The sequence below is a fragment of the Ostrinia furnacalis genome, unplaced genomic scaffold (genome assembly GCF_004193835.3).
Source record: "Ostrinia furnacalis isolate ACB-3 unplaced genomic scaffold, ASM419383v2 OfSCF0868, whole genome shotgun sequence".
NCBI lineage: Eukaryota > Metazoa > Arthropoda > Insecta > Lepidoptera > Crambidae > Ostrinia > Ostrinia furnacalis.
The window spans coordinates 276,111-303,357 of NW_021131107.1; the positions used below are offsets into that span (position 1 = coordinate 276,111).

The 27,247-nt window shown below is 37.3% G+C and overlaps 1 protein-coding gene across 1 annotated transcript; it reads right to left on the reverse strand.

Annotated features, from left to right (window-relative positions):
* Positions 1 to 541: 541 nt before the first annotated feature.
* On the reverse strand, positions 542 to 26,570 carry UGT46A2 (UDP-glycosyltransferase UGT46A2). The gene is made up of 4 exons (XM_028301107.1): positions 25,403 to 26,570; positions 21,489 to 21,714; positions 3,737 to 3,953; positions 542 to 911 (listed from the first exon to the last, which is right to left on the reverse strand). The coding sequence occupies exons 1-4, from the start codon at positions 26,264 to 26,266 to the stop codon at positions 623 to 625; spliced, it is 1,596 nt and encodes a 531-aa protein (XP_028156908.1). The 5' UTR covers positions 26,267 to 26,570; the 3' UTR covers positions 542 to 622.
* Between the last annotated feature and the right edge of the window lie 677 nt (positions 26,571 to 27,247).

Below are 27,247 nucleotides of genomic sequence, written 5' to 3' on the forward strand. Positions count from 1 at the left end.
CCCACCTAAGTTGTGAACGCAATTTTAGTAATTAGTCCTGTTAAACCTCTCGTGGTAAGCTAAATAACCTTGTGTTACGAGTGTGATCACCCCAGCACTTAGTCAAGCGGCAGCAGGGTTCGAACCCGCGTTCCTCGGATTTCGATTCGGGCAGTCCGCCACACCATATTATTACACTATTGCCGCTACAATACCGAACTACTCGTAGGTAGTCCTTACTTATTTATTATTATCAGTAAAACTTTACTGTGCTTTCCTATGTAAGTAATCGATTTATCTGGGTAAGTACCTATTATATTGTCCTAATACAAATCTTGCACTTTCCTGCAGGTAGGACTTATTTACCTACTTCTAAGAGTGATTATCGTCACATGATCGTAACTTTCTTAAGGCATCTTATTTTTAGGCGTGTTTATCTAGTAGCAACTTACAACACCTCACTCATACCTGTGCTCATACCTATTAGCTATATAGGTTAACGATAAAAATTAAAGGAAAATGAGTGCATAGGAGATATTTAAATAACTAAAAAAAGTTTAAACCAAATGGAATAGGAACAAATTTATTTCTAGATTAAATATAAACAGACGACCTAACTAACACTACCTAGGTTTGTACTACATTAATGTAACTTCTCCTTGTCTTTCCCGCTGATACTTGCTTTGAAGATCTTAAGAACTGCTGTCAACAGCAATTTGGCTATGAGAACTAGAACAATAATGGCTAGGACGAACGCAGCCGCCACATCTAGGAGGTTGTGTTCGATGAAGTTGAGATCTCTCGCAGCACTGTACAGTTTGTCGTGATAGCCCCATCGGATGACGCGTTCAGTCCAGTACACAGCTGTGTCAAGAGGTTTCGTTTCTCTGTCGTGCCAGATTTTGGAGACGCGTCGCGCGCTCAGACGCATCCTGTAAAGAAACAGCAAAACGTTAGAACCAGGAAATTAAATCATCTACTTAAATGAGGTTAAGAGCCAATTGGGTCTGTCTGATTTAATGTAGCTGCAGCTGCAAAGATTACTTTTTAAGACATGGACAGATGGCGAAGAAAACTGTTTATCTTGACACACTGTATTTAAGTTTTCCTAAAGGGTTTTAACGTTTTAACTTTAACCTGACCGCATAGTTATGCGGTCAGGTTAAAGTCAAATATTACCGTATGTATGGGGGTATGGGGTAGGTACCCCATATCGCATCCAGTGTGACAAATCCTTTACTTCAAAATACTTTGAGATGTTATTCAACCAAAAAGCAAGATTTACGTAGGCACATAACAATATTAACAATTATATGTCTTGTCCTGTCTTTCACAAACAAAAATCTTTGTTGATGCAGGTTGAGAGGTTTTTAAGAATTGTTAAACAAACCGACAAACGTTGGGGCATTGCACGCTCGTACTCATACAATCCAACGACCGCAACCTTTTGTGTTCTCTGTATTATAATCGCGTGAGTAACTCAAAAAATATGCTGTCCACATACATTTGCTTTTCAAATATCAACTCCACTGTCATGCAAATCACGTTCATACAATAAAATGCCTGCCTAACATAAATAGTATTGTTGCAGCGATTTGCACATTATTTTCCACTCTTAATAGATCATGCAATAGTATGAAGGTATTGTATCAGTACCCATCCACTAAGCATATCAATTTATTGCACGTCTAACTTGCATATCTCTATTAGCACTACATGAGTTACAAAAGTCGAGCTTGACGTGCATTTGCCGGTGGCACCGGTACGCATCGACCGTCCATCCAATTAAAAACGAGTGGGCGAAGCTGGAAGCCGGACAATCTAACGATATTTTATGTAGGTATAAGTAGTGCACAGTCGGCAGCATATCACATCATCATAGGGCACTTAGTGGACTTTTTAAATATTTTCAGTCTGAAGCCCTGAAGCCTTTAGGTGAATGAAGTGATAATTGAAATAAAATTGCTTTGGTTAAATTAATCAAAGAACATAATTATTAATTAATTACAATAACAATTACCTACTGATTGTTTTAAATTATCTCAATAAGTATGTTAAGCGCAACGATTTGTGCGTATCTAGGTAAGTAGACCAGTAGGTAGGTACGTTGATATGTTTTAGGTATCGCCCAACAAAAGTAATTATGATATCCATATTTACTGTACACCTGGTTTCCTTTTAGGTAGAGCCATATAGGTAGCTCCGGAAAATTACGACCTAGCAAAAGGACGTCGCTGCTGCACGGGCTGGAAGACATAGCGTGGGCAGGCCTACTACTAAGTGGACCGACGATCTGGTGAAGGTCGCAGGAAGAGCCTGGATGCGGGCAGCGCAGGACCGTTCATTGTGGAAAACCTTGGAGGAGGCCTTTGTCCTGCAGTGGACGTCATTCGGCTGAAACGAACGAAAAGGACGTCGTATGTAATGAATTGGTTCTATTTTTTTTGTGCCCCATGCTAGCTTTCTTGGGGGAGTGAGAAAAGATCTAAAGACGAGAAGAGGCGAAAAGTCATTAGAACGACAAGACAGGGTACACTTTTCCCGATTTTCCTTGAAAGATTTTTTTAAGGAAATAAACATACTGACAGTAGCTTCACAGTTCATTTATAAAAACCTTTTATATGTCCGCAAAAACACGAAAAAGAGCGATTTGCATAACTTTAATACAAGAAACAAAAATAAACTTGCCGTTCCAAATTTCAGATTGCATAAATTACCACAAACTGTTGTANAGGTACGTTGATATGTTTTGGGTATCGCCATAGAGTTATTAACCAACTCTATGGGTATCGCCCAGCAAAAGTAATTATGATATCCATATTTACTGTAGGTACACCTGGTTTCCTTTTAGGTAGTGCAAGACAGGTAGAGCCATATAGGTATAGGTAAGTAGCTCCGTAAAATTACGACCTAGCAAAAGGACGTCGTACCTATGTAATGAATGAATGATAGGTAATCTATTAATTCTTGGGGGAGTGAGAAAAGATCTAAACGAGACGAGGCAAAAAGTCATTAGACAGGGTACAGTCTCTGTGTCTGTGGTGATATGTGGCTGGCAATGTTGCCAACAATACATTACGCAACTATTTCGGCTTTTATAAGAAACTCCGCATTTATTTAGGGACAGGGATAATTTGCTTCGTGAAATCATGTCTCACTCTCACCATGTCATTACGCTACACGGGACTATGCCCACCTCTCTTTCCCACCACTGCAACTTCTGTGTAGCCAGGATCTACAGCTTGACCGCCAATAAAAACCCNATAAATGAGTTTTAATGAGAGTTTTTTTAATGAGTTTTAACAGTCTCTGTGGTGATAATATTATGTGGCTGGCAATGTTGCCAACAATACCTAACGCAACTATTTCGGCTTTTAACAGAAACTCCGCATTTATTTAGGGACAGGGATAATTTGCTGAAGTGGCAATGGGCAGGGCACATAGTACGCAGAACTGACGGCCGATGGGGCAGCAGGGTTCTGGAATGGAGGCCGCGTACCGGAAAACGCAGCGTGGTACGTCCACCCTCAAGGTGGACCGACGACATCATAAAGTTAGCAGGGAAGCGCTGGACGCAGGCCGCTACAAATCGATCAACATATAAAGCATTGGGGGAGGCATAATATGTTCATCAGTGGACGTCCTATGGCTGAAATGATGATGATGATAATTTGCTTCGTGAAATCATAATGTCACTCTCACCATGATTTCATGACATGCATGTCATTACGCTACATTCATCACCGCAAATACTTACTCAGCACTGAGGACAGTCTGCACAGCCTTCAGTAGTGACTCTTCAGTGAGTTGCTCATACGGCAGCTGAACTCCTAGCCCGACTTCTTCGGCCATGGCTGCGTTATAGGGCTGGTCTCCGAAGAAGGGTACCACCACCATCGGCTTCCCAGCCGATATGGCTTCAGTCATGCCTAGCAGACCACCATGGCCGATGAACGCGAGCACCTTTTTGTGACCTGCAAGTAAAAAAGATCGTTTAATAAATTAATATAAGTAGATAGGCATGATGACCTATAATAAATATCTAAGTATGGGCTGTTGTGTAGAGATTCTGATTTCAGTATACACTGTCCAAGAGTCGAGTCAAGACGTCTTTCCTTTTGGAGGAAAGCCTTACTTGTCTAGCGTTATGTAGGTATTCTGTGGTTATGGTGAGCAATACTTATTAGGGGGTCGGTTAGGACTCATGGTCATGGCGATTTCAATTATTGATAGGCACTTAGGATGTTAATTGACCAATTACAGCACTGACCCAACCCAATTGACTTCTAGTGTTTTTGATGAAAATTATGTAGGTAGTCTGTGTTAATATTCCTCTTGGAACAGTTTATTTAAGAATATGTCCCGAGGAAGGGATGCCCTGCAATTTTTATATCTATTTTTCGTCAGAATAGCGCGTCATTTTCCTACCTAATTGTATTCAAACCTAGCTACCTATTTATTTTTGGTAAAAAAAAGTAGGCAGGTATGCACTTGTGCAAATCTTACTTATTGACGTTAAACATCCCATTGGCAACAGACAGTTAAGATGCATAATGCATACACTTATCTAACGTAAGTACGTGTTAGAGGTAGGTATTTTTCTAACATTAGTAATTAAATGTAACATTGAGAAATCATGTGCCCATCATGTGGATGGATAGGTCATCGTTACATAGAAACATAGTAGGATTTACAGCTTATTGTAACACGTTTCAATAAGACAATAATGCGTGATAATGCTTCATAAACCTTATGATATTATTCATTTACCTAATCTAAAGCCAGAACAATAATCTGGGTTAATCTGAATAAATAATTTCACTGACAAAGGACGAGGATAAGTATGAGAAAGTCGGATAAATGCAAGACAAGAATAAATGTTGATAAGCACTAACTACCTATCTACATACAGTGTGAGTCACGTTAAAGTGTACATATGAAAATATGTGAAACTAGACCTATTTTTATCGACAAAAAAGAGGTCAAAAAATTTTTGAGATTTTTTTAAAATTTTTTATATGTTTTTTTCTCTTCCAATTACTTCTCGTAAACAAAACGTAATAACTTTTAAACTAAGAGTTATATCCTGATAAAATAAAAACAGTAATAATGCTAAATAACAGGCGATACTAAAAAAATACTTAAAATATCCAGAAAATGACAAAAAATAATAAAAAATGATACTTTTTGAAAAAAAATCTGCTAAAAAATTCGTATTTTTTTGGGTTATTTGATAAATTTCTCAAAAAAATGCCACTATAATAGGTGGTTTTTATTGCTTTGTATTATTCTCTATCGTATTATCTTTATAAAACCAAAAGTCGCATGTCTCTATCCCTATCACAACATTTGCTATGATTGTTTGAACAAAGGCCTGCCACAACATTATTCGCCGCTACAGGTAGAGACAATTTTAATTTTAACTAAAATGCTTAATTTACTTCAAAATCTTTGGTTTTTATTTGAAATCTAACTTGTCTTTATCAAAATTACAAATCTAGAGCCATTTTCAGTTTCGTTGTTAATGAAGCGTTGAATGGCGCGCCCGGAGAGGCTTAGTTCAAACGATCATTGCAAACGTTGTGATAGGGATAAAGACATGCGATTTTTGGTTTTACGAAGGTAATACGATAGAGAATAATACAAAGTAATAAAAACCACCGGTTATAGGGGCATTTTTTGGAGAAATTTATCAAATAACACGAATTTAAATGCAGATTTTTTGGCCTTTTTGTGTATTTTATGTATTTTTTTAGTATCGCCTGTTATTTAGCATTATTACTGTTTTTTTTTGTATCAGGATATACCGCTTGGTTTAAAAGTTATTATGTTTTCTTTACAATAAGTAATTGGAAGAAAAAAAATTCTATAAAAAATTAAAAAAAAATCTCAAAAAAATTTTTAAACTCTTTTTTGTCGATAAAAATAGGTCTAGTTTCATCTATTTTCATATGTACAATTTAACGTGACTCACACTGTATAAGTAGTTCTACTACGGCGTGGATTATAATCAACAGGCAATCATACCTACTTGTAAAATGGAAAATAACTTGCAATGGACTGTAGTGGAAATAGCGTTAAGTATTTATTAGCCAACTAGCTTTCCGCCCGCGGCTTCGCCCGCGTGGAATTTTGTCTGTCACAGAAAAACTTTATCGCGCGCGTCCCTGTTTCAAAAACCGGGATAAAAACTATCCTATGTTCTTTCCCGGGACTCAAACTATCTCTATGCCAAATTTCATCAAAATCGGTTGCGAGGTTTAAGCGGGAAAGCGTAACAGACAGACAGACAGACAGACAGAGTTACTTTCGCATTTATAATATTAGTTGGGATGAGTACAGGCAGGCCTCCCACTAAGTGGACCGACGATCGGGCGATGGCGATAAGGGCAGCGCGGGACCGGTCATTGTGTAAATCCTTGGTGGAAACCTTTGTCCAGCAGTGGACTTTTTGACTGAAACGAGTGTTCCATCTGGGAATAGATCCTCGACTAAAATAAATAAATAAATATCCTTGGACATTTTACACTGCGTTTCTAATCCCAAACTAAGCAAAGCTTGTACTATGGGTACTAGACAACAAATATAAACATACTTAAATACTTTTTTTTTGTAAATAAATCCTTATTATACATAGAAAACACCCAGTCCAATACAAACAAATATGTTCATGCACACAAATGTTTGTACTGTGCGGGAATCGAACCCGCTACCTCCGGAATAGTAGTCCGTTTCGAACCACTACACCAAACGGCCGACAGACGTTCAATCAACGATTATTGTATTTGTTATGGTATTATTGTGCACTTTACCCCTCTATAGTTGTTGACAAAAGATACCATGGATAGTAAATCTAAAGTGGTTAATAGCATAGATTAGATAACAATGGCGCGATGGTCATTAGGCAATTTTGACCCTCGATCAAGTGGAGTTACCTAGAATGGAGTGGAAAATTGCCTTGGAAAACGTGAGAAAAACTATTAGATGACGTTTAAGGACTTCTTGTGGGTCCTATAGAAGTTTAAAACACTATATTCGTGGACACTACCCGTGTGGTGACTGCAGAGTAGAATACGTTTGTCACCAACCCCTACTCTTCACGTGGGTGTCGTAAGAGCAGTCGGGAGGCGACTTTGGGACTAACAATTAAACAGAGAACGGGCAGGAGCGCTCTCTGATACTTAAACATTAATCTTTTAAACTGCAATCTTCAATCCGCCTGCCAAGCGTGGAGTTTATGGCAAAACCCTCCACTAAAGTCTAGGAGAGGAGGCTCATAGTCCAGCAAAGGCTGTTGATGAATAAGTATGATGAGGATAATCGTAGAATGTTACGAATTGTTGGTTAATTATTTCTATGCTTGATGAAGAACTCGTAGGTAAGTAAACTGAGGTGGTGCTAAGTTGTTTTTTGTTTTACAGAAAGTTCTCGAGTGGCGACCACGGGCTGGAAGACGTAGCGTGGGCAGGCCTCCTACTAGGTGGACCGACGATCTGGTAAAGGTCGCGGGAAGAGCCTGGATGCGGGCAGCGCAGGACCGTTCATTGTGGAAAACCTTGGGGGAGGCCTTTGTCCAGCAGTGGACGTCATTTGGCTGAAAAGAAGAAAAGAAAAGAACACTTATTAATAGGTTATTAACATTATTTAAACGTCCATTGTGAATGTGAATGGTTCTCTACAGTAGTTTATGACTTTGTTTACGTTAATAAAGTTTTGTGTAAGCAAGCAGAGAGTAATGAGTAACAAAATGTAAAAACTAACGATAATCACGTTTTGACCGTAACTGTTACGAATTTATTAGGTTTATAAATGTATAATGGAGTTGTACCTAGGTAATTATGTTTCCTTAAAAACACCATCTTGACGATGCAATGGAGTGATGAGTACGTAATAATCGAGTAGTTAAACTACAAAGTAAAACTCATAAACCGGCAAAGGGCTCTTCTTTGTTTGTTTTTCAATAGGTAATAAGTATCTAAATTGCTTTGCTACCTGCGCGGTTCCTATTTTATTATGAGGCCTTATTCTACTGCGCATTTACGATATCTTTCCCTACTGAACCGACTCCAAAAAAATGGATTCCTATAAAAAATGAACCGTCGATCGACCATTTAATTTTGGGGAAGGATTTTTTCGTGGAATGTTACGAAGTGCTGATAATATTGTCTAACCCTGTGTCTAGTGTAGCGGAATTAAAACAGTTTCATTTATCGATAGTTTGCCTTGAATTAATCTATTTTACCTACTTACCTATTGATAGGTTATCTGTAGTGGCCTATCTAACAACTATATCTGAATCCGTGATTTTACCTAGGATTTACTATGAGTTGTAACCGGCTTCAGATATCTTTTTGTCAATAACATTATTAGAACGACAATGAATTTGTCATTGAAACAATTATTCCAATATCAATTTTGATTATGCTCGCGATACGGAGAGCCGTATTGGTACTATTGGTAGAGACCAATCAATCAAAATTGTAGATGCACAATATTTTCTAGGTACGATTCTCTAGTTGTAGTTTCTCAGGAACAGAAGTATGGCACAGTTGCTAGGTAATTCAGTGCAATGACAGGCATTAAAGATGATTGCCTACATGACCATCAGTGACATTAGAGTGGTAATAGTTAGGTATACCTATAATATGTAACGAAGCTTCTTGAGATAATGACACAAATTGAGTGTTTTTCTCAAGATCTCTCTTTGAACATGGAAAATTGTAAGATTTGGAACTTTAAATAACCAAAAGACTTAATGTAATTCTAGTCCAAGTGTATAGAATACGAGCAAACTATGACAGCCCATATAGATACCCATAGCCCTATAACTTAACGGTGCAGTAGTTTGCATGGATATCGAACGACAACGTGTGGTTGCGAACGTGCGGATTCAAATCCTGTGTTTTTTGAAGTTTTAGTTTTACATATGTCTAACTTAAGTTTTCCGTAATCTAGTAGATAGTGGAGTGTGATAATTTTTTCCATAAAGAAACAATTATAATTATGAGATATGAATTGATTAATATCAGCGTATCGCCTGGCAAATTATCATTTTTGTTTACAGTCTATGAACATATTTTCTGCATGAAATCCCATATCTTATCAGAATAATCACGTCTTCAGCTGTTGCATGTGATAAAAAAGTTATCTGAGATTATCTACATGCTCAGATAGTTTAAAGATAGAGTACCTGGTGTAATCTAAAAAAACTGCGCGAGTATGCCGCCGATATGAAGAATGCTAAACTGTGAAATAGCAATCGCGAGAAAATGTTCCGAATGGTATTATAGTCTGAAATGTATATCGTTAGCATAATTTTAAAATAAGACTACATCAGCCTTTCCCAAAGTGGGTTATAACGCCCCCTTGTGGGTGCTGCAGGCCTAAAGGGGGGTAGAAAGAGACCCAGAAAAACATCTGGGAGTTGTGAGGTTTGGGAGGCATCATCTACTAGGAGTACCCTTATGCCCATTTTCATCATTAATCTCAAATTTTTAAGTGACCCCTATGGTAATAACAGGATTCCTTTTTACACAGGAGTCACTTAAAAATTGGGGATTGGTGGTGAAAACGAGCATTAGACACCGATTGAGCACTCAAATCTTGACTATAAATGGGCAATGGGAGGGCTAAAAATTATTTATTCTCAAAGTGGGCAGTAGACAAAATAAGTTTGGAACCCCTGCTCTACATTTATACATTCCCCAAATATGAGACAAATCCAATGAGTTAAAATGGCAATGTCTATCACCTATCAAACCCAGTGCCGAGATAAAGTTCAAATATCTAGCTAGACCACTGCGACAATACTAGCATCTAAGAAAACTAAGTATGTTAATTATGAATAACTTGTAAACTCAATCAAACACATAATGTATTCAACTGTTAAGACAGACATTGACGTCATCACTTAGGTAATTTATACGGAGTGCATAAATCTCACTGAAAAATAAGTGCTATAAATGACTTGCAAAAATCATACAAATATCAATGAAGCTAAAGTGTCTTTAGATATAGCTAACCAGTATCACACAAGCAGCTGCTATTTTTAAAAATCAAAGCCTTTTTAGTAATTTTAACACAATTTGTAGATATTGTTGACGTTCCCAATTAACTTTAAGTAGGTATTAAATTGAATAAATACAAACTTGAATACATTTTGCATGCTTTTGAAGATCACATTTTGTAAAATTTATCTATCAATCAAGGGCCAAGCATTTCGACGTAAAATTATAATTAGCATAATTATAAGCTTTATTGTTTTGAGTTAAAACTCAAAAGTAACTATTAGTGTAGGTAATGAAATTTCATATTTCTATGCTTCACTAATAAATACCAAAGCATTTCTAATAAAATAAATAAATTGCCGTGGCAGCCTTTAATTAAGACGATATTTCTTATCCTTTTAGTTACTTATACATAATATACCTACCTCATATACCGAGGTACTTAATAATTCATGTTGTTTTTATTCTAATAAATACCTAATTTAAAAACAATTAATTTCGAATATTTTTTCCCAACAACAATGTACTTTTATAAAAAGGGAAACCTTTCATTGGCTATACTATCAGTCTAAATCTTNATGTTTTCCTTAAAAACATCATCTTTACGATGCAATGGAGTGATGAGTACCTAATAATCGAGTAGTTAAACTACAAAGTAAATCTCATAAACCGGCAAAGGACTCTTCTTTGTTTGTTTTTCAATAGGTATCTAAATTGCTTTGCTACCTGCGCGGTTCCTATTTTATTATGAGGCCTTATAATCTACTGCGCATTTACGATATTAAATCTTTCCCTACAGAAACGACACAAAAAATGGATTCCCATAAAAAATTAACCGTGGATCGACCATTTAATTTTGGGGAAGGATTTTTTCGTGGAATGTTACGACGCGACGTGCTGATAATATTGTCTAACCCTGTGTCTAGTGTAGCGGAATTAAAATAGTTTCATTTATCAATAGTTTGCCTTGAATTAATCTATTTTACCTACTTACCTATTGATAGGTTTATCTGTAGTAGTCACAGCGGCCTATCTAACAACTACCTATATCTGAATCCGTGATTTTGTCTAGGATTTACTATGAGTTGTAACCGGCTTCAGATATCTTTTTGTCAATAACATTATGAATTTGTCATTGAAACAATTCCTATAATCAATTTTGATTTTGCTCGCGATACAGCTCTACCAATCAATTAAAATTGTATTGTACAATATTTTCTACTATTCTCTAGTTGTAATATTCTTTATTCACAAAATCATTTTCTGGAATGTAAAAACCATAACTTCTGCACTAGACTGTACTACCTAGTTAGTTTCTCAGGAACAGAAGTTTGTATGGTACAGTTGCTAGGTAATTCAGTGCAATGACAGGCATTAAAGATGATAGCCTACATGACCATCAGTGACATTAGAGTGGTAATAGTTACGGAACATAGCTTCTTGAGATAATTACACAAATTGAGTGTTTTTCTCAAGATCTCTCTTTGAATCTGGAAAAATGGATAACTATAACCAATGAAATTAATGTGATTTCAGTCTAGGTGTATAGAAGGAACTTAACGGTGCTGTGGTTTGCAAACATAGATATAGAATGACAACGCGTTGTTGCGGACCTGCGGATTTAAATCCTGTGCGAATACCGAGAGTATAAATATTTTTAGCAGTTTTTTGAAGTTTTAGTTTAAATAAATAAATAATAACTTATCATTTTTGTTTACAGTCTATGAAAATATTTTCTGCATGAAATGCCATATCTTATCAGAATAATCACGTCTTCAGCTGTTGCATGTGATAAAAAAGTTATCTGAGATTATCTACATGCTCAGATAGTTTAAAGATAGAGTAGGTACCTGGTGTAATCTAAAAAAACTGCGCGAGTATGCCGCCGATATGAAGAATGCTAAACAGTGAAATAGCAATCGCGAGAAAATGTTCCGAATGGTATTATAGTCTGAAATGTATATCGTTAGTATAATTTTAAAATAAGACTACATCAGCCTTTCCCAAAGTGGGTTATAACGCCCCCTTGTGGGTGCTGCAGGCCTAAAGGGGGGTAGAAAGAGACCCAGAAAAACATCTGGGAGTTGTGAGGTTTGGGAGGCATCATCTACTAGGAGTACCCTTATGCCCATTTTCATCATTAATCTCAAATTTTTAAGTGACCCCTATGATAACAACAGGATTCCTTTTTACACAGGGGTCACTTAAAAATTGGGGATTGGTGGTGAAAACGAGCATTTAGACACCGATTGAGCACTCAAATCTTGACTATAAATGGGCAATGGGAGGGCTAAAAATTATTTATTCTCAAAGTGGGCAGTAGACAAAATAAGTTTGGAACCCCTGCTCTACATTTATACATTCCATCCAATGAGTTAAAATGGCAATGTCTATCACCTATCAAACCCAGTACCGAGATAAAGTTCAAATATCTAGCTAGACCACTGCGACAATACTAGCATCTAAGAAAACTAAGTATGTTAATTATGAATAACTTGTAAACTCAATCAAACACATAATGTATTCAACTGTTAAGACAGACATTGACGTCATCACTTAGGTAATTTATACGGAGTGCATAAATCTCACTGAAAAATAAGTGCTATAAATGACTTGCAAAAATCATACAAATATCAATGAAGCTAAAGTGTCTTTAGATATAGCTAACCAGTATCACACAAGCAGCTGCTATTTTTAAAAATCAAAGCCTTTTTAGTAATTTTAACACAATTTGTAGATATTGTTGACGTTCCCAATTAACTTTAAGTAGGTATTAAATTGGAAATAGCAATCGCGAGAAAATGTTCCGAATGGTATTATAGTCTGAAATGTATATCGTTAGTATAATTTTAAAATAAGACTACATCAGCCTTTCCCAAAGTGGGTTATAACGCCCCCTTGTGGGTGCTGCAGGCCTAAAGGGGGGTAGAAAGAGACCCAGAAAAACATCTGGGAGTTGTGAGGTTTGGGAGGCATCATCTACTAGGAGTACCCTTATGCCCATTTTCATCATTAATCTCAAATTTTTAAGTGACCCCTATGGTAATAACAGGATTCCTTTTTACACAGGAGTCACTTAAAAATTGGGGATTGGTGGTGAAAACGAGCATTAGACACCGATTGAGCACTCAAATCTTGACTATAAATGGGCAATGGGAGGGCTAAAAATTATTTATTCTCAAAGTGGGCAGTAGACAAAATAAGTTTGGAACCCCTGCTCTACATTTATACATTCCATCCAATGAGTTAAAATGGCAATGTCTATCACCTATCAAACCCAGTACCGAGATAAAGTTCAAATATCTAGCTAGACCACTGCGACAATACTAGCATCTAAGAAAACTAAGTATGTTAATTATGAATAACTTGTAAACTCAATCAAACACATAATGTATTCAACTGTTAAGACAGACATTGACGTCATCACTTAGGTAATTTATACGGAGTGCATAAATCTCACTGAAAAATAAGTGCTATAAATGACTTGCAAAAATCATACAAATATCAATGAAGCTAAAGTGTCTTTAGATATAGCTAACCAGTATCACACAAGCAGCTGCTATTTTTAAAAATCAAAGCCTTTTTAGTAATTTTAACACAATTTGTAGATATTGTTGACGTTCCCAATTAACTTTAAGTAGGTATTAAATTGAATAAATACAAACTTGAATACATTTTGCATGCTTTTGAAGATCACATTTTGTAAAATTTATCTATCAATCAAGGGCCAAGCATTTCGACGTAAAATTATAATTAGCATAATTATAAGCTTTATTGTTTTGAGTTAAAACTCAAAAGTAACTATTAGTGTAGGTAATGAAATTTCATATTTCTATGCTTCACTAATAAATACCAAAGCATTTCTAATAAAATAAATAAATTGCCGTGGCAGCCTTTAATTAAGACGATATTTCTTATCCTTTTAGTTACTTATACATAATATACCTACCTCATATACCGAGGTACTTAATAATTCATGTTGTTTTTATTCTAATAAATACCTAATTTAAAAACAATTAATTTCGAATATTTTTTCCCAACAACAATGTAGGTACTTTTATAAAAAGGGAAACCTTTCATTGGCTATACTATCAGTCTAAATCTTATTATAACTAACATTTTCTATGTATCGCTGTGGGTTTCTATAAAATAAATAAATTAATGAAATAAATATTCTACCAATTATCTTCACTACAGTAACGTTGCCACGTGGCACGGATTAATAAAGGGGAAAAACTTATTACGTTAACTTTGATAAAAATGATAAACACTTAAAATTAGATATCTATAATAATAACTGTAAAAATAAGGTCACATTGATAATCTCGCACTATCTTATCGCTATTGATTAAAGTCACCTTAAATAATGTTTTCGACTTTATTGCAGACGTCTACCGTCGGTCATTAAACCTCAATCTTGATGACATAAACATAATTTCGAACTAAGTATCATTGTTTTTTTTAACAACACGTAAAAAAACCTATTTGCCATTTTTCTTTCTTTCTACTCATGGTACTCATGTTGTGAGCAAATCAAGTGAATCAAAAAAGACGATTGCTTATAGAGAGAGAAAGAGTGCGGGAGAAACGATATAGAGGCTACGGAACCCTGATTGCTCGAGTTCGTCGTGTACTTGAATGGTTTTTCCGCCATCTAAACTAAACAAACGGGGCCACACACAAGTGCTGATAATAGCAATGATTAGAAATATTGGGATAAAATAAAATTTCTTATTTTTTTAGATAAGATTCATACTCATAGCACAATATTTAAAACCCATTAGCTTTTTCGTAACCAAGTAAGAATTAATAATCGAAATTGCGAGTAGGTAGGTACTTAATTCAGCATTTATGATTGCTTAGCATAAAATCCGCTAGTAGCCGTGGAAATGAGTGAAAGGCGAATATTTTATTGCGAAAAGGGAAAGCCAATAAAACGTAAGGGGGGCAAAGACGTTGTTTATTTTTGCGGCTTTGTCTGCTTCAGAATAAAAGAAGTAAGTCTGGCCAAGAAACAGTTCAGTAGTGCCTTTTTCTGTGATGCCGATTTCGGCACGAGTGCGGATTTCCGCATGTGGATTGCTTGCATTTTATTATTTCATACATATTTTTCCTATTACGCGGGATACACGCACGCGGAACGCACGCGCGGACATTCGTACGCGTGCCTATAAGTTACTCTGCTATAAGTATCCGCATCAAAGGAAAAAGGCACTTATAATAAAATTCAATCCTTTCATGCCTTATCTTGTTAGCGACCCATAACCTCAAGTTACAATGATAATCGGTATTAGGTATATTGATAACGGACTGAAGACGACTTCTATCAATAACATCTGGCAGATAACCTTAAGATAATGTGTAGGACTAATTAATGAGACCCAATATCACACAGACAATAATCAACAACAGCAATAAACGCTCGGTCATCCTACTAAGGTAGCCTTTCGAACTAAGCGTCACAGACGCAGCGTCTTTAGCTTTGGTCTTAAAGATAGCCTTTCGAAGCGAGTTAGTGGCGCGGCGTTGGTGGCACAAGACCAAAGCTAAAGACGCTGCGTCTGTGACGCTTACTTAGTTCGAAGGGCTACCTTTAGGCAAATACGGTTGATGTAACACCAATACAGTTACTGATCACTAATTAAGTGACGGTTGTGTAATGAATTTAACTTTAAAGAAAATGTGTTTCTCATTAAAAACTACACTGGTAGGGCCCAAAAGATAAGGAGACATGTAAAGTGCCCCATAAGGGCTACCTTTTTCTTTTTTTATTATTTTCTATTGACGTTCATAAGTGCCACTTGTGGTCTAAACTGAATAAATATTTTTGATTTTTGATTTTTGAGTCACTTGCATGAGAAATTAACATATTTTTCGTAGGTATTTCACAAATTGTCCAATAGCCAAACCTTCATAGATGTTCAGGTTCATATTTAGATTTTTTTTTATAAAAGATTAGTTTGTATTGCCCAAATTACTAATAGTCCCGTTTGTGTGGTAAGCTAATTAAGCTTGTGTTACGAGTGGGCTCACCACAATAGTCGAGCGGGGCGGTGGGATTCGAACCCGCGTTCCTCGGATCTCGAGTCGGCCACGCCGACCCCTTCACCACGATAATACTATCTATACATACAGTATTCCAACTCTGCCATATTTTTTAATAAATGTCAACAGCCGCGCTGTACGTCACCGTATGACAACATGCGATAGGGCTGCCCACCTGCAGACCCTATTTTCATTACATCTGCCTACTTAGAATTTCTATCTAGTTTTGTGAATGTATTTTGTGATTGTAATTTTTTATTTTATTTTGACAAACAAAATAACTTTGTGAATGAAACAGGATAAAAATGTATGTTGTTTTCTGATTAGTAGATTTAATAAAAAAAATATAATATTTGTGTTAAGATCAACGGCCGAATACTGAAACGCCATTTAAATATTTGACGGCTTCTCAAATAGTTAAGCAGCTCCTAAACTTACATTTCGCATACTCAAAACAATATCTGAGCAGTTCTCAATTTTTAAGCACCTCTCAAATTAAGTTGCACTCAAACGCCACTTAAATGAATTTTCGCATACTGAAACGCCATTCAACGCAAAGCGTTACTCAAACAACTGTCAAATCGTTTTAAGCAGCTGTTAAATTTGAGAGTGCTTGCGCGGTATCTTAAATCCTATTGTTATACCTAAAACGACCTAAATAGTGGTAAATAATGTGTGTCATCGTTATCATTTCTTTCGAGCCTCGAGGAAATACCTAGATCTAATCGCAGGAACGCAATAAGGCTGAACGCTATTGAAAAATATTATTATAATGACCATAATGACATGCAATTCCGAGCGAGGTTCCGCGTCTCTAAAGAAACGGTGTTGTTTCTAGATTCATAATTTGGAAGCTCTTTGAAACCCCTCACAAAATGCCATACAACCAGTGGACCAAATACTTATTATAACCCTACTGTTCTACGCAACGGGAAGTTATGAACGTGTACTAGGTGATATCTTCCACATCTAACAGCCAACTGTGCATCGTATAGTGCACGAAGTAACAACCAAAATAGCTGCTATGAAATCGCTTTACATAAACATGCCTATTTCTGAGGATTAAGGGGTCATCGCATAGCAGCATTTCCAAGAGTTGTTGATTTGTCAATTTGATGGTCTGTCAGTCAACAATGATAAATGTCAATTGTGGTTACGTTTCGGTCAGCGATCGCCACTTAATAGATTTCAACNAGACACCGATTGAGCACTCAAATCTTGACTATAAATGGGCAATGGGAGGGCTAAAAATTATTTATTCTCAAAGTGGGCAGTAGACAAAATAAGTTTGGAACCCCTGCTCTACATTTATACATTCCATCCAATGAGTTAAAATGGCAATGTCTATCACCTATCAAACCCAGTACCGAGATAAAGTTCAAATATCTAGCTAGACCACTGCGACAATACTAGCATCTAAGAAAACTAAGTATGTTAATTATGAATAACTTGTAAACTCAATCAAACACATAATGTATTCAACTGTTAAGACAGACATTGACGTCATCACTTAGGTAATTTATACGGAGTGCATAAATCTCACTGAAAAATAAGTGCTATAAATGACTTGCAAAAATCATACAAATATCAATGAAGCTAAAGTGTCTTTAGATATAGCTAACCAGTATCACACAAGCAGCTGCTATTTTTAAAAATCAAAGCCTTTTTAGTAATTTTAACACAATTTGTAGATATTGTTGACGTTCCCAATTAACTTTAAGTAGGTATTAAATTGAATAAATACAAACTTGAATACATTTTGCACGCTTTTGAAGATCACATTTTGTAAAATTTATCTATCAATCAAGGGCCAAGCATTTCGACGTAAAATTATAATGAGCATAATTATAAGCTTTATTGTTTTGAGTTAAAACTCAAAAGTAACTATTAGTGTAGGTAATGAAATTTCATATTTCTATGCTTCACTAATAAATACCAAAGCATTTCTAATAAAATAAATAAATTGCCGTGGCAGCCTTTAATTAAGACGATATTTCTTATCCTTTTAGTTACTTATACATAATATACCTACCTCATATACCGAGGTACTTAATAATTCATGTTGTTTTTATTCTAATAAATACCTAATTTAAAAACAATTAATTTCGAATATTTTTTCCCAACAACAATGTACTTTTATAAAAAGGGAAACCTTTCATTGGCTATACTATCAGTCTAAATCTTATTATAACTAACATTTTCTATGTATCGCTGTGGGTTTCTATAAAATAAATAAATTAATGAAATAAATATTCTACCGATTATTTTCACTACAGTAACGTTGCCACGTGGCACGGATTAATAAAGGGGAAAAACTTATTACGTTAATTTTGATAAAAATGATAAACACTTAAAATTAGATATCTATAATAATAACTGTAAAAATAAGGTCACATTGATAATCTCGCACTATCTTATCGCTATTGATTAAAGTCACCTTAAATAATGTTTTCGACTTTATTGCAGACGTACCGTCAGTCATTACTTAAACCTCAATCTTGATGACATAAACATAATTTCGAACTAAGTATCATTGTTTTTTTTAACAACACGTAAAAAAACCTATTTGCCATTTTTCTTTCTTTCTACTCATGGTACTCATGTTGTGAGCAAATCAAGTGAATCAAAAAAGACGATTGCTTATAAAGAGAGAGAAAGAGTGGGAGAAACGATATATAGGGCTACGGAACCCTGATTGCTCGAGTTCGTCGTGTACTTGACTGGTTTTTCCGGCATCTACTCGTAAACTCTAAACAAACGGGGCCACACACAAGTGCTGATAATAGCAATGATTAGAAATATTGGGAGAAAATAAAATTTCTTATTTTTTTTAGATAAGATCCATACTGATAGCACAATATTTAAAAACCCAATTGCTTTTTCGTAGCCAAGTAAGAATTACCTATTAATCGAAATTGCAAGTAGGTAGGTACTTAATTCAGCATTTATGATTGCTTGGCATAAAATCCGCTAGTAGCAGTGGAAATGAGTGAAAGGCGAATATTTTATTGCGAAAAGGGAAAGCCAATAAAACGTAAGGGGGGCAAAGACGTTGTTTATTTTTGCGGCTTTGTCTGCTTCAGAATAAAAGAAGTTCTCTGTCTGGCTAGAAACAGTTTGTGCCTTTTTTCTGTGATGCGGATTTCAGCACGCGTGCGGATTTCCGCATGTGGATCGCTTGCATTTTTGTAATTTCATACATTTTTCCTATTACGCGGGATACACGCACGCGGAACGCGTATTGCACTGCGGGTACACAATACGAAATCTTTGTCTTGCGTGCAACCAGCTGCGTCATTTTACACGCACGCGTGGACCAGGATCCGCATGCGTGCCTAAATCCGCATCAAAGGAAAAAGGCACTTATAATTCAATCCTTTCATGCCTTATCTTGTTAGCGACCCATAACCTCAAGTTACAATGATATAATCGGTATTAGGTATATTGATAACGGACTGAAGACGACTTCTATCAATAACATCTGGCAGATAACCTTAAGATAATGTATTGTGTAGAACTAATTAATGAGACCCAATATCACACAGACAATAATCAACAACAGCAATAAACGCTCGGTCATCCTACTAAGGTAGCCTTTCGAACTAAGCGTCACAGACGCAGCGTCTTTAGCGATAGCCTTTCGAAGCGAGTTAGTGACGCGCCGCGGCGTTGCGTTGGTGGCACAAGACACCACAAGACCAAAGTTAAAAAGACGCTGCGTCTGTGACGCTTACTTAGTTCGAAAGGCTACCTTTAGGCAAATACGGTTGATGAAACACCAATACAGTTACTGATCACTAATTAAGTGACGGTTGTGTAATGAATTTAACTTTAAAGAAAATGTGTTTCTCATTAAAAACTACACAGTCACTTGCATGAGAAATTAACATATTTTTCGTAGGTATTTCACAAATTGTCCAATAGCCAAACCTTCATAGATGTTCAGGTTCATATTTAGATTTTTTTTTTACAAGATTAGTTTGTATTGCCCAAATTACTAATAGTCCCGTTAGTGTGGTAAGCTAATTAAGCTTGTGTTACGAGTGGGCTCACCACAATAGTCGAGCGGGGCGGTGGGATTTGAACCCGCGTTCCTCGGATCTCGAGTCGGCCACGCCGACCCCTTCACCGTTCGGCTATCGTGGCTATATAGAAATTAAATCTCTAATTTTCAGGCATAGGCTTCAAAGAAAGTATCAAGATAAGTAAAGCTCCTAAAAGCTCTTGAAAGAGGTTATGAGTATATCGTTACATTACATCAGTTTGACGATAAAAAGTTTTTTTTTCATTTATGTAAGAAAAATGCTTTCTAAAAGTGTGTTTCTCAAACGAGCGAACGTAAGAACCTTTAGTGGATCCCAATGGATTCTCTAACTAGTGTTTAAGACAAGGACGGGTGATCGGTTAAACACGTGCGTGGGCGTACGAAATTGCTCCAGAAATGGTGGAAATGGTGTCAATATGCTACGAGATTTTTTTAAAATTGGTTATTAGCTGTCTTCTGGATAATTTAATAGGGATGCATGGGATTATAATTGAGATTCGCATTTTTCGAGTGACCTATTGGAAAAATAACTGAGTAAAATGTCAAGCAAGTTGTTGGCTACTCGTTGCATAAAAGTTAAAGTCAAGTAGTGCCAAGGAAGCCATAGGTAGCTCAACTGCCTCTCTGAACAAAAATGACACTGGACGTTAAAATATGTAGGTACTTACTTCTTACTTTTACATGCTACGAGTAAATAGGTAGTTAATCAGGAAGTAACTCTTACTATAGCTTTACCATTTACTCGGAGATCGTTTAAACCTTAACTAAATATTCTGTAAGCCTGGGTCGCACCATCTTACTTTAACCAACGTTAAAATTCTGTCAAACTTCATACTAAAAAAAATGTTATTGTTTAGTTACGGTTAAAGTAAGATGGTACAACTCAGCCTAAGTTTTCTGAAGATGTGTCATGTCGCAGAAAGAAGCGGCGGAGAGGGAGCGACAGGGCCTCGCCTGATGCTCCACCGAACCGTCGCCGACGTTCAGGACACCGCAGGACACACTACCATCTCCATGCCCCCTCTTAAGGGTCCTCGGCCACAAGACACGGGGGTGTTTGGTGGCCGCTAAAGGAGGACCCGTGGCGGCGGCGCGCGCATGTGTTCACGCGCACCGTTAGCGAAGACCAGGGGAGGTACTACTCCCCTGAAGCCAGTCGTCGCTTGCTCAAACAGAGCGAGTCACAGTCTGGGGCGGAGCCGCGAAAGAATGTCTAGGCCGTCTAGCTCGGACAATAACTCGCAGCACCGTCCCAAAGACTTCGGGAGGACACCGTCAGGTTTTAGTGAGTAGGCCCTGCCCATCTGGCAGGGAGAGCCTTACATAACCCACTGGTTCCCCCGGGCCAGTGGGTATGCAATTTCATGCATTTCCTGACGAAAAAAAAAAAAGTTTTCTGAAGATGTACTCACGTAACAAATCGTACTGCGGTATCCACCGGACCTTCATCACGTTCCCCTCCAAAGTCCCCTCCTCTTCAGACTCCTCGAACTTCCAGATGACTCTCTGCTTCAGCCGCGAGAGGGCGCTGATGATCATGCGCTCTTTGTACTCGGGCATGGTGGAAGTTTTGATGAGGGAGCCGAAACTGAGGAGTACCACGCCGTGGTCTGATTCGTTCATGAAGCGTTCTATGTACTGGAACAAATTAAACGAGNGTAACGAGATTTTAAACTAAGTATAATAATAAAAGTAGTTTAATTTCTGCATATAGGCTTCGCACTGGGCACTTTGGGCAATTGGGAATGTACCCAGGGCCCCGCGATCTACGAGACCCGTCTGCACTCAAAAAAGCCTTATTTTTAAGATGAAAAGGGCCCTTAGATGATCATTAAGGGCCCCTAGCCCTAGGGCTAGGCTTTTACCTAGGTAAAAGACGGCCCTTTTACAGGTCCAGTATTACTTTAACCCTGCCACTGCTTCGGGACAATAGATACTTGGGCCAGTATTAAGAAGAACCAGCGCAAGAAACTCAAGTCATCTTATCCTTATGAGATCCTACCTTTGGCCATCTTACATTGCGCCATGCCTACTAGTTCCAAACTAAAAGCTTGTTGTACTAACTGTGTGCCAGGCCAGGCCAGACAACGGACATTTAAACATACATAAAATGTCTTCTTTTTTGTAAACACATAATATTACTAGAAAACAGATATAGGTACTCGTATTTTATGTAGTTTCATGCATAAACTGCGTCGATCGAACCCGCGACCTCTAGCAGTCCGTTACGCGCGATCCACTAGGCCAGGTGGCATTAAAATAAGAGTAGTATTTTAAATAGCAGATTTGGATTAGAGGTAGAGGTGCAAATTCCTAATCATACACCTAGATAGTAGATTTAAGATAATAGTTAGGCCCAGAACAGACGGTGAAACCCAACTGCAACTTTTGTTTTTTCCTTTTACTCGTATTTTCTAAGCCCCCGGGACCATTCTTCTCGATCAACACCTCAAGAGAAGTGGGGATGGCTGAAAACCAGCGCCGTCTAGGGCAAGTAGTCCTTGGCAGCACAAGCTGAGCCACCTCCAGTTGCTTCCACCTTTTTAATATAAGTTTTTTTTTGTAATTTCTTTTTTGTAAAGCAAGCAATAAACGATTTTTTTATTTTATTTTATTTATTTAACTTTCTGATGATTCTGATGAATGAAACTGAAACTGAAAGTTTCAAACTGGTCGCGTCATGTGTGGTCTCTCAACGGACGCTATGGCAGAAACTTAGATGCAACTCAAAAGTAACTAGCAGTTGGAGTTTCGTTGCAGTTGCGTTTCACCGTCTGTTTTGGGCCTTACTCATTATTATACACTATGACAATATTCAACTATTACACAGGTAGATAATATTGAACAAAGAAAGTGATAGACACAACATTTGTTTTTATTGGGTAAGTATTGCGATGCGGATATTTCGAATTAGGTCATCTTGGCGACTTCGTTAATAACTGTAGATTGTTTCTAGCTGAGCCCAAACGTAGGCATAAAAAATGAAAATTACGATTTATCACGATAAATTAAAAGTTAAAAACATTGTTGGAATTGTCATGATGTATTATCATTCGTAGTCACACGTTGTCAAAGTGCTACGNTAAACGAGATTTAAACTAAGTATAATACAAGTAATTTAATTTCTGCAAATGAGCTTATAAATAAGTCTCTCTTTCACTGTGGACACTCTGAGCACGAGCCCAGGGCCCCACGATCTAACGGGTCTATCTGAACTCAAAAAATGTCTTTTATAGATGGAAAAAGAGCCCCTATGATTCTTAAGTGCCCAGGGCCTCTAGCAGGTAAAAGACGGGCATTTATAATGTCCCGGTTACTTTAATCCTATCACTGCTTCGGGACAATAGATTCTTGGGCCAGTATTGAGAAGAAACAGCACAAGAAACTCAGTCACAACCTCAGGTGGGGACACTGGTTCTCGTTGTAGTTACGCACAAGTTCATATCTATTCCCTTCTATGATCTGAGGTCACAACTTATCCTTATGTGATACCTTTGGTTGGACATCTTACATTGCGCCATGCATACCTACTAGTTCCAAACTAAAAGCGTGGCGAGAAATAAACATTACTTTACTTTACTTACTAACTGGGTGCCAGGCTAGACAACAGACATAAACATACAGAAAATGGCTTCTTTTTTTGTAAACACATAATTACTAGAAAACAAACAGACCCAGATAAACAGATATTACTCGTTTTACATAGTTTCATGCACAAACTGCGTCGATCGAACCCGCGACCTCTAGCAGTCCGTTACGCGCGATCCACTAGGCCAGGTGGCATTAAAATACGAGTAGTATTTTAAATAGCAGATTTGGATTAGAGGTAGACAGTAGGTGCAAATTCCTAATCATATCACCTAGATAGTAGATTTAAGATAATAGTTAGGCCCAGAACAGACGGTGAAACGCAACTGCAACGACACTGCAACTTTCTGATGATTCTGATGAATGAAACTGAAACTGAAAGTTTCAAACTGGTCGCGTCATGTGTGGTCTCTCAACGGACGCTATGGCAGAAACTTAGATGCAACTCAAAAGTAACTCTAGCAGTTGCAGTATCGTTGCAGTTGCGTTTCACCGTCTGTTTTGGGCCTTACTCATTATTTTATTATACACTATGACAATTTTCAACTGTTACACAGGTAGATAATATTGAACAAAGAAAGTGATAGACACAACATTTGTTTTTATTGGGTATTGCGATGCGGATATTTCGAATTAGGTCATCTTGGCGACTTCGATAATAACTGTAGATAACTAGATAACTGTAGATTGTTTCCAGCTGAGCCCAAACGTAGGCATAAAAAATGAAAATTACGATTTATCACGATAAATTAAAAGTTAAAAACATTGTTGGAATTGTCATGATGTATTTCATTCGAAAAGTAGGCACCTACACTACTTGCACTCAAACATGCCACCTTTCAGCATTCCAAAAGGTAGGATCAATGAAGCGATAAAATCTATGATTAAGTATCTACTATTTCAGCTAAGTCATCGTGAAATTCGCTATAGTGGAAATCTATCGTTTTTCTTGGATAGTGTCTGAAATATCTGGTCAAAACTTATGAAGTCTTTGTCCGATATAATTACACGGTTAATAAAAACACTAGGTTTTTCTGAGGCTTCTCTCGTCTACGTATTACGTTGGTGTTTCCTAAAACGTATTGAATTAAGTAGGTGCTCATTTGAACGCATTCTCTTTGAAAATATGTTTAATACACCAATATTTATTATTTAACACACTGCTTACCTACATGCACATGTGGGTAAAATAGGTATATTTAAATTAATTTTATTTTTATTTCATCACTATTTAATAATGAATTTCATGACTTTACGTAGACAATAGAGGAGTATTACAGGCAAGTTTAAGTGGCTGAAAAAGGTGAAAAAGTTCAATGTTAGAATTAATTTTAGAAACACCTGGCACAACAACTGACAGTATTTTTTGGCCCATTGTATTCTAATGGATGTCGGGAAACGATGGCCTATGCAACCTTTTGTCAATAGATTTGAGGTATTTTTGAGGAATCAACAAAAGATACCCTTATAAATCTCTTCGGGGAATAAATATATGTACCTACTGCCAGATTCCTCAAAATGTATGATACAGTATAGTAGAATCTCCGAGAGTTATTGTTGTAAGTTTGTTTGGCATAAGTAAAATGCTATCGCCAGTTCGCAATGTAGGTACGCACACAAACAAAACAAGCGATAGCAATATTATTCCGGGTTCAATTACATAAACATGCATTCATCACTCGCCACTGACACACATGATATTCCCGTGATTTCAAATGAAAACAAAAATAGTACTCACCGGTGGTATAACACTCCTTTTGTGATTCAGATGCATTCCACCCACTTCCACCAAACCTGGGATTAACGGGCGCACTCCGTTCAGACTATGGAACACATTTGCCAATAGCAACGTGGTATTCTTCGCCAAGTCCCGCAAATCCGGGATTCTCCTCCCGAAATGCCTCTCAATAATTTCTTGCTCCTTCAACTGAATATTGTACCGGAACCACACCTTAAAGTAAACGTTCAGGAATGTGTTCTCAAGCCTTTCATAAAAGTTCATCCGAGAAGTGTAATGGGCGCTGAGCACTGGCACAAATGCGGGGTTGTCGTTCACGCCGATGCGGTCCGCCGACCACTGCATCAGGCTGCTCGTCAGCAACCCTATAACCGGCACTTTTTTCCCATAAACGTGCGAAAGTCCAAGCATACAATCACTGTTGAAATTCTCCACCAATATCACATCGTAGTCCTTCCTGAGAACCTCCGCCAGCGGGGGAAAGCTCACCAGCTTCGAACACACGTCGAGGGCCATTTCTGCTAGCGGTTCGAAATCCAACAACTGCCTCGCAATGTTATCCAAGCCCAGCATTTTCAATAAAACGTTGCTGTTTTCGTACATTGCTAAATCAACGACTTCGAGTCCCAATCCGGCGATGCCTTCGAGGCTGACGTCCGTGTAGTTTTCAGGTGGGTTTTTGACCGGGAAAAAGGAGACGACGGTGACATGGTGTCCTCTTTCGGCCAGGGTCCGGAGGAGGGGATCGAATACCATTTGGTGGCTCTTGCCGGTGTGAGGGAAGAGGCCTAGGACGCGTGCGGCGTTCGCATCGTCGAGCTTGAGTACGGCCGCGAGGGAGAAAACTGTTAGTAGGGCGCGCATCGCCGCGACCGAGGTTGGAGAGATTGTGTGCACACTGCCGACTGCGCGGCGACGCTGCCCTCACTGAGCCGCAGCTGCTATTTTCAGTGGGGCGCAGCACGCACGTGTTTAGGGCAACGTCCACTAACTGAATTACAGCGATAAAGGTCACGGATTGAATAGATTACGCATCCAATTGCATGCAGGAAATGCTACATAACAAACGGAATGTAAGAAGTTAAGAACACGACGAGCGACAGTTCGTTTTGTAAGGATTTGACGATAATGCAGTATGCATGCAGTGCTACTGTCTGCCTACTCGAAAATAATGGACGAGGAAGTCTGACTGACAGATTAATAAATTGCATACAAGTAGGTACCTACTTATTTATCTAATCAAAGCCATTTTAATATGCATTATGTAGATATCTACTCATTCGCAAGTAGGCACTTTTGAAGTTATAAAAAGTGAAGAAAGAAGTAGGTAGGTACTTAAAGACCCAATTACTTTTAAATAAATCACCTACCTACCTAATAACCGTTTAACTGTTAAAACAATTTTCGTATAAATTAGTTATAAATTATACAAGGACTAATATGAATATGGATAGGCAGGGAAGTTTAGTAATTTGTCATGTTAGTGTCTTCCATTTGTAAAGAATAATGTTTGAATGACAAAGCATAGGTACATTTACATACATAATAAGTAAGTAGCCAAGTACACTAGTTGTAAAGACGTGAATACGTGATCTTATTCTGAAAAAAGCCTACTTAAATAATAACAATGGAAAATTCCAATAAAATATAATAGTACTCGTAATAATTTTCAGCTAATTATTAGCTTAGCATAATATTCTAGAAATAACCAGTTAGACTATGAAATCTTAAATCTAGTTACACTATGAAATCTTAAATCTACTTAGACTATGAAATAAGAAATTTTCTCAAAATAGGAAACAAAAGTAAGTAGAGCAAGCTGAATTCCCATAAAAGCGCATCGAC